Source organism: Frankliniella occidentalis, unplaced genomic scaffold (assembly GCF_000697945.3).
Source record: "Frankliniella occidentalis isolate FOCC.00 unplaced genomic scaffold, Focc_3.1 Scaffold2, whole genome shotgun sequence".
Taxonomy (NCBI): domain Eukaryota; kingdom Metazoa; phylum Arthropoda; class Insecta; order Thysanoptera; family Thripidae; genus Frankliniella; species Frankliniella occidentalis.
Window position 1 is genome coordinate 821,132 of NW_026267132.1, and position 8,492 is coordinate 829,623.

The 8,492-nt window shown below is 56.5% G+C and overlaps 2 protein-coding genes across 2 annotated transcripts; one reads left to right on the forward strand and one right to left on the reverse strand.

The window, feature by feature from the left end:
* Window positions 1-4,091, forward strand: LOC127748779 (pupal cuticle protein G1A-like; the record flags this gene model as incomplete). The annotated part of the gene is made up of 3 exons (XM_052263621.1): window positions 1-276; window positions 3,107-3,238; window positions 3,379-4,091. Coding segments are annotated over 3 exons (1,044 nt in total), but the record flags the coding sequence as incomplete, so codon positions are not given.
* A 1,371-nt stretch (window positions 4,092-5,462) lies between these two features.
* On the reverse strand, window positions 5,463-6,445 carry LOC113213463 (cuticle protein LPCP-23-like). Its single transcript, XM_026432542.2, has 2 exons — window positions 6,347-6,445; window positions 5,463-6,170 (listed from the first exon to the last, which is right to left on the reverse strand). Exons 1-2 carry the CDS (start codon window positions 6,356-6,358, stop codon window positions 5,667-5,669), a joined length of 516 nt encoding a protein of 171 aa, XP_026288327.1. The 5' UTR covers window positions 6,359-6,445; the 3' UTR covers window positions 5,463-5,666.
* Between the last annotated feature and the right edge of the window lie 2,047 nt (window positions 6,446-8,492).

Genomic DNA, 8,492 nt, shown 5'->3' on the forward strand with positions numbered 1-8,492 from the left:
ACCATCCAGACCCCCTTCTCCAGCGTGTCCCGCTCTGACGTCCGTGTGAGCAACGACGCCCAGATCCTCGCCCACGCCCCCGTCGCCGCCTACGCCGCCGCCCCCGCCTACACCTCCTACGCCGCCCCCGTCGCCCACGCCTACGCCGCCCCCGCTGCGTACGCTGCCCCCGTCGCCCACGCTGCCTACGCCGCCCCCGTCGCTAAGGTTGCCGCCCCTCTGGGTGTCGCCTACTCCGCTGCCCCCGTGGTCTCCCACATGCCGACCTACCTCCACGCTATGCCCACCCGCCCGCCTGGAGCTGAGCGCGGGCTGCTTGGTGGAGCAGAGGAGCGGGCCGGGCCGCCGCCGCCGCACGGGGCGCTGCCGTTCGCCTCACCGCGGGTCTCGAACTGCTGGACGGCCACGCCCATCACTGTTGATTGGCCTTGACCGCTCCGGGGGCAGCCCGCGGGGCAGCCGCAGCCGGTGGGGTCACGCGGTCACACGTGTGTGAGTGTGAGAAGGGTCGTGCCGCGGTGGCGTGGCGTGGTGGCGTGGCGGCAGGAGGCGGGCGGCGGGCGCCGTTGAAAAATTACGTTTATTGCTACAAATGATCCGGACGTCGCGTTATTGTCAGCCGCAGGGCCGGCGGCAGCGCCCAGGCGCGCCCCGCCACGCCCCGCCACGCCCCGCCACGCCCCCACTTCCTTCCGAGTGGCCTTATAATTAAACGCTGCCGCTGTTCTCTTCCGTAAATAAGTGGCCACCTCAGCCGCCTGCTGCTGCCGTGTCCAGCAGCGCGCCCGTGGCGGAATACATATCTCTTCTTGCCTTCTCTCGGAACTCTAATAATGACTGCGCATTCGCGGTCCTCCAGGAAGGTTGGACAACCTAGGGAATCCTGCAAAGAAATCTTGGCTGTGTGATCTCGATGTGCCAAACGCGCCCGGCTTGCATCGCGAGCTCCGCACCGCATGGATCATGAAGAGTTTTTATTTTATTTTTATTTTTTTGTCCGCGCGCGCCTGGCTGTCGGCCTTCCGCTCCGGCAAAAGCCCGAGCGTGGCACGGCACGGCGTGGCGCTGTGCGGGGCAGCCCGCCTTTCTGCCCTAGCGTCACTCCCACGGGTCCGTCGCGCCACACTGCCAAATTTGATCAACTGCCAATGATTATTATCACTGACTCGGATGATCACGCGGTCGCAGGATCGTACCGACTTGTCACCGTGTTTCGGCCGATATGGCTTGTCTTTCTGGCACTCACATTCTCTCTCTCACACACACACACACACACACACACACACACACACACACACACACACACACACACACACAGCAAATCTGGAAGCGTCCTTTGGTATGCGTGTGCATACACCCAGCAGATAGTGTTACCGACATTTTGATAGAAAATAAGGTACGTCACCCAGTTTAACACTCTCCGTGCGGGGCCCTTTTAAAGAGCACCTATCCACAGGCGGAGGGTTTTTTTTTTTTCGAAAAAATTTTTTTTGCTCTGAAACCTAATAGAATACTCGGTTAGGCCCTTGGCACTACGGGGAAGATTTGCGACGGGTCCACCCGTGTGGACCCGGGTCCACAATGTGGACCCGCCGCACGGAAGGGACTATTTTTGCGGGTCCACGGGTGTGGACCCGTCGCACGGAAAGTGTTAAACAAGGATCCAAACAAGAACAGTGAATGCTTCCTGAACTGTTTCCTCCCTGACGCGAACATTCTAGAATGGAGTGGGCGAATAGCGCAGATAGTGCCACCGCCACCCCTTTCTCCAATGCGTCCGCTGCTGCGTTCTACGTATTCGGCGGAGAGGAGCCCCCGCCCCGTCCAGCTCGCCCCGCCCTGCCCCACCACACCCCGCCCCGCCCCCTTTCGGCCACACCCCACCACGCCCATTCAGCTGCGTCCAGACACTTTACACCCTTGACCCTGATATTCCGGGCGGTCCAGAGCCGGCGGCGAGCTGCAGCCCCAGGCCGCGGGCCGCGGGCCCCGGGCCCGTCCGCTGGAATGGCCAGCGGCCGGCGGGGCCACCGGGGTATGCTTCGACCGCCCCGCCGTGGCCACTGGACATGCCTCCCGGAAATGTCGCGCGTCGCGCCGCATGACACTGCCCGGCGCATACCCTTCGAGACTTTGAGGGAACGCTGCTGCACTTTCAGACCTGCACTGTGATTTATTTCCTACTAAACTACCGACGTTTTTTTAGGCATCAGGTTACGGACTAATTTGTGACTGATTATATATGTGTACATTTTCGTAAGTGCCTTCCTGAGAAAAGTAGAAATTGTCAGCAGTGCAAAGAGAGGAGATATTTCGAATAACTGATAAATACAAATTGTCAGTAGCTTATAAATGTTCTAAAACAGCAGGAATACTGACAAAGTCTTCACAAATTCAATAACAGGATGAGATATAAGGTGTGGGAAACGCTCGTCCTCGTCCTGACGGCCAAGTTCTAAGAGAGAGGGATAAGTTAAGGCTAACATTAGCTACCTAGATGAGTTCGAGCTCATAACGAATCAATTGATGTTGTTACTCCTTTTATTCAATGCATTTCAATCACTGCATTTTTGGTGCTGAACTTTACGCGTCCCAGAGTGTTGATTATCTTTTTCTTGTGGGGCGTGTTGTGGTTTCTGTAAGGAGGGCACTGTCCACTTTGATCAGTTGCCGCAGTCGGTTTCAAAGTGACCATTTAAAAACTCACTCGCTTGGTCGGGGCCAAGGAAACAACGTGGCCTGTCGCCTCCCCCTCCCCCCTTCCCCCCAACTCGCAGGAGGTAGCATACTAGTTTGTGAAATGCGCGGGTGCTTTATAAGAATATGCATGCAAGAAAGATGCGCCCTTCCAGATCAGGTCCTCCTTCCAGCCGAGCTTTGGTTTGGTTTACCGCACACTGGTATTGTGGACTCAAGTATCGACTCCTTTCTCACGCCATGTCATTGGCCAGCGAGCTCAAGCTGAGGCTGACGGCGAGGTGTCGCGGTGAGGGGAGGGGGTGGGAGTCGAGGCGGGTGGGGTGGACCGCGGCAGGGGGGCAGAGAGGGGGGCATAGGGAGGGGGACAACAGTCGCGGGGCCCTGCACGGCACCCACGGGTCGCAAGGGGGGAGACAGGACCAAAGTGTATCAGTATAAAAGCACGGGCCCCGATTGTCCAAGTATCATTCGATCAACACATTCAACCCAAGCAACTCACGAGCACCGCTCAACTCCTCACTTTACAATGGCCTTCAAGGTGAGTCCACACCTGCCCTGATGTGACCGTCTGTCGAAGGGCTTGATGAGACAGGTGCTTCTGAGTACCACAGCCCCGGGCGACCATTCAGCGTATCTCTCAAAATTATAATTGTTGTTATTTTAATTTTTCCTTTGTAGCTCGTCGTCCTCGCCGCCGCCCTGGCCGTGGCCAACGCCGGTCTGATCGGCGCCCCCGTCGGCTACGCCGCCGCCCCCGTGTCCTACGGCTACGCCGCTGCCCCCGTGGCCGTCGGCACCCCCACCCTCACCTCCCAGTCCTCCAACACCCTGAGGACCTTCGGCAACCAGGGCCAGACCTCCTACGAGCAGAAGACCATCCAGACCCCCTTCTCCAGCGTGTCCCGCTCTGACGTCCGTGTGAGCAACGACGCCCAGATCCTCGCCCACGCCCCCGTCGCCGCCTACGCCGCCGCCCCCGCCTACACCTCGTACGCCGCCCCCGCTGCCTACGCTGCCCACTCCTACGCCGCCCCCGCTGCGTACGCCGCCCCTATTGCTAAGGCCTACGCCGCCCCCGTTGCCCACGCCTACGCCCCCGCTGCCTACGCCGCCCCCGCTGCGTACGCCGCCCCCATCGCTAAGGCCTACGCCGCCCCCGCTGCGTACGCCGCCCCCATCGCTAAGGCCTACGCCGCTCCCGCCTACGCCGCTGCCCCCGTCGCCCACGCTGGTCTCCTCGGCGTTGCCTACTCCGCTGCCCCCGTGGTCTCCCACATGACCTACACCAGCGGCCCCATCACCTACGCCTACTAGATTGTGATATTGTGACCTTATTTATTTTTATTTATTTATTTGTTTAAATAATGCGCTAATAAATAAGCGTTACTGAATCCTGCCTATTTCAATCATTATTTGTGCCTATTTGCTCGTACTCTGCCTTCTTCGCTCCAAGAATCAGCCTAGCCTATGTAAGACATCTCAATATGCCAATCAAAGGAGGTTCAAATGAATACAATACTGTGTGTGCCAGAGACGATAAAGTATCTTTGCACATCACATGTGTAATGTGAAATGCATTACATGGAGGAGTTTTGTGCCTTTTCTTCCTCCCGGGTTTTGTTTTTCTGCCGCTGAATATTAAATGTAGTGCTCTACGGGGTGGTCTCTCAGCACCGTTCTTTCTTCAGGCGTGCAGACGGGTTGCGAACTTCCTCGGTGAGCGACGTTAGACAAGCCCACTCGCACCCCTCCGTCCAGTGCAGTATAACCGGAGGAAACATCGGCCCTGCATCACACGGTTTTTGATTTAAAGGCTTCATTCAAAGTGTAAATTTTGTGGACAAGTTTAAAACAAATAGTTTATTGGAAATTCTGTTGTTTTTTTCGGATGAGATACCAGCGAAACTGGCGGCAGACGGTAGACGGTATGATGATCACCGGCGAAACAAGCAGCAGCAGGGCCACAAAGTGCCGCGTCGCACTGTTTTTATTCCCCTTTTCACCGTTTTCAAAAAGGAAAAGAAATATTCTCGTAAAGACCGAGAAATAAGTGAGACAAAGGGAGGAGCCCTGCCAAGTGCAGCGGGTAGGGCGGGGCGGGCAGGGCCGGACCGGGCGGGCATCTCGCCGTCCTTGGCTGTCTGCACGTCTGCCTTCCACTTCCTTCTTACCTCTTTTCTTTTCTCCCTCCGGAGGCGACAGGGGCGGCCCAGCCCTTGATTCCCACACAGCGTCTGCCGAGTGGATGCCTTGGAGCCGGCCGGACCCGGCCTCGAGCTCCCCCAAGGCCTCGGCCGTCGCCACTGCCTTCCTTTTGCAGAGCGTTGACCGGAGGACCTCAGCCGAGGCCACGAGCAACACCTGCACGACGGCCGCGGTCGATATCGAACGAGAAGATGGGGGGGGGGGAGCATTAAGATTGCAGTGAAAGAAAGGGGTTTTCTGGTAACAGAGGTCGGTGAGGTCGACGGATAGAATCGGTGTTCATGTTACGATGCAAAAATACTAGGGCTGTGGTGAGCGAAAGTGCTTCATTCAATTGCGGATACATTTAGGGCACCAGGTGTCGTGTACTTACACAGTAAAAAAGACCTAGGATGCCCAAGATTTTTCTTCATTTCAGGGGGAGAGGGGCAGGGAATACCGTCCTGGGGTTTTCAGTACCTTCTCTGGATATTTATGCTTGTTATCAGGGCATCCACTGGATTTCCTGGGAGTCTCAAGGCTCCTTTTTAAAGTTTAAAAAAGTCATGACAAAAATGTTTGCTTATATCATGTTTTTTTTATTTTCAAATAAATAAGGACCAAACTTCAAAAGTAGGTCATGTACAGTTTATGGCCGCGTAGGTCATGGTGCCTCGGCGGGCCTCAGTCGGGACTTGACGAAGTCAATTGGTGTGGATGTAAATAAATACTGTGTAGGTGGATGTCTCGGATGCTGACTAGATAGAGGAAGCGCCGGGCGCTTAGTAGGCGTAGGCGATGGGGCCGCTGGTGTAGGTCATGTGGGAGACCACGGGGGCAGCGGAGTAGGCAACGCCGAGGAGACCAGCGTGGGCGACGGGGGCAGCGGCGTAGGCGGGAGCGGCGTAGGCCTTAGCGATGGGGGCGGCGTAGGCAGCGGGGGCGTAGGCGTGGGCAACGGGGGCGGCGTAGGAGTGGGCAGCGTAGGCAGCGGGGGCGGCGTACGAGGTGTAGGCGGGGGCGGCGGCGTAGGCGGCGACGGGGGCGTGGGCGAGGATCTGGGCGTCGTTGCTGGCACGGCTGTCGTACTTGCGCACGCTGGAGAAGGCGGTGTCCACAGCCTTGGAGTAGGTGGTCACGGCGGAGTTGCCGTCCAGGGAGCGCACGGTGCTCTCGTGGGAGGAGCCGATGGCGGGGCTGGCGTACGCCACGGGGGAGGAGTAGGCGACGGGGGCGCCGATCAGACCGGCGTTGGCCACGGCCAGGGCGGCGGCGAGGACGACGAGCTGCAACGGGAGAAGTGGTTCGTCTTAACTGGTGCCGCTTTTGTGCTTCGGTACTAAGTACTTTTCGTCTCCACGAAGTTGAATGACGCCAAGAATTTTGTTTTATGCCATTCGCCTCCAAGAAGAGAGCAGAAACACTTAAATCTTATCAATCGTGGCGGTCACACGTTGCTTACCTTGAATGCCATTTTGGAGGGTGGTTTTTGTGGGGGAGTTGTTGGCTCGGATTGAGAGGTGCGGATCGAGTGATGTCCGTTCGGCTGATAGCGGTTGCTTTTATACGGCTCCCGGTGGCAGGCTGGGCCCCTCTTCCCAAGCTGTGGTCCTCGCCGGCCCCCACTCCCCGCGCCCGCCCCAGCCGCTACCCCAGCTATCCTTCGCGACCCCCACCCGGGGCCAGGCCAGGACCAGGACCGGACAGCCCGCCAGCGCCAGCACCAGCACCCACAAGACCCCCGCGCGCTCTCTATTTCCCTTCCACCTTGAAGGCTTCTCTCGTGAGAGCGAGCTTGCCAATTTCTTGGGCGCCCTCCACGGCCCTCACATGGAGACTCGTTTATCTTAAACTGCAGTTCGTTACTAAGTCTTTGCGTTCTTGACTTATTGCTGAGCTTAACTTGAACTTGAAATTGAACTTTAACTTTAAATGCTCAGCTCTGTCAGGAAGCGCAAGGGGAGACCGCCCGGAAGATGGCGTGAAGTGACGCGCCTGACGTGAGACGTGGGATGTGAGGTGGACAGGCATGCCCATGCCAACCAAAATCGCGAAAACATTTCCATTTTAGCGCGCCGCAGGCCAAGGTAGACGCACATTTAGCTCAGCTTCACACGGTTTTAACGTGCGTCTACCTTGTTTTATTCGAATCTTCTCGAGAAGCATGATGGCTGATATTGAGTTGACGTTTATAATTGCCCTACAGCATGTCCTTTTTGCACCCCTCTGTCTGAACCACCTGCACAATAAATGTTAGGGAGTTACTTCTGTTGACTGAGGTCGTATTCGAAAAAGAAAAGAGTCTTCATTGTCACACAAAGCTGTGGCAGTCGTTAGAGCAGCACTGGAAATTGTCCCCAGTCGCGTTAGCATAATGCCGTTCTACATGACAGGTGACAGGGCGTTCTGACTCACACCGGATCCGTAGGGGGCTTGTTGCGGCTTCAGTGGAAGCAAGCAGAGAGGACGAAAATAAAAAAAAAGCAACAACCAAAAAAACAACAACAAAAAAACAAAAAAAACACCAACCACACTCCACTTACTTCACCACAGTTTAGAGAGAGTTTCGTGCTTGTACGATAAGAAATGCCTTCGATAATCATAATCGTTGTCTCCACTTAAAGTTATACACAAACACCGGCGCGCGGTAAAGGGTAAAAACATATGTCTCCAATTTTGAACAGATTTAAGTTGCAGATTGTACCAGGTGGCTGCCTCACGCCGCGCACCTTCGTAGTTATGCTGCACCGCATGCGCTGGTGCGAGGGGTTTAGCATATCATATCCTCGCTGCCCACGGCTCCTTAGGGCCCCGTTCGAATAGCCAACCCGCCGGCACGCGTGCATTCGGTACTGTAGAACTACGAGAACGCGCGGCGTGAGTCAGCCACCTGGTACAAGTATGTGCTAGCCATTGGACCGCCTGGTTGGTAGGCAACACGGCAGCTAGTGTGTACACGTCTGCACGGCGGCTTGGCCTATGCCACCCAGCTTCAGGCGCTATGTCACCTTACAGGCAGAGAGAGTAGACAAACCAGCGCGCACCGTGACCAAACACCCATTACACCAAACCTATTAAATCATAATCAGATAATTGTTTTCTACCCCCGGCACGTCTTCATATGTCATAATGTCTCGTGGCACAGAAATTAGGTGCTTGGAACCCTGTTCTGTATCCTCAACACTGAACTGTGATCTCTCCGATTACTTCCGTTTAACCGCCCGCGGGTGGGGGAAGTAGCGGGTGCGGATGGAGGGGAGACGAGGTTGGTATATAAGCTGACGAGCGCATCGGCAGGGCATCATTCGATCAAACACACTCCGCCTATCTCTCCACTTTGAGCACCCGCTCCCAACCCCCAAACACAATGGCCTTCAAGGTGAGTTCGCACTTGCCCAGATGTAACCGTTCTGCCAAGGGCGTAAGACAGGTGCACGTCAGTACCTGAGCCCTGAGCCTAGGGCGACCATTCTGTGCATCTTTCACAATATTAACTGACTTAATTTTTCCTTTGCAGCTCGTCGTCCTCGCCGCCGCCCTGGCCGTGGCCAACGCCGGTCTGATCGGCGCCCCCGTCGGCTACGCCGCCGCCCCCGTGTCCTACGGCT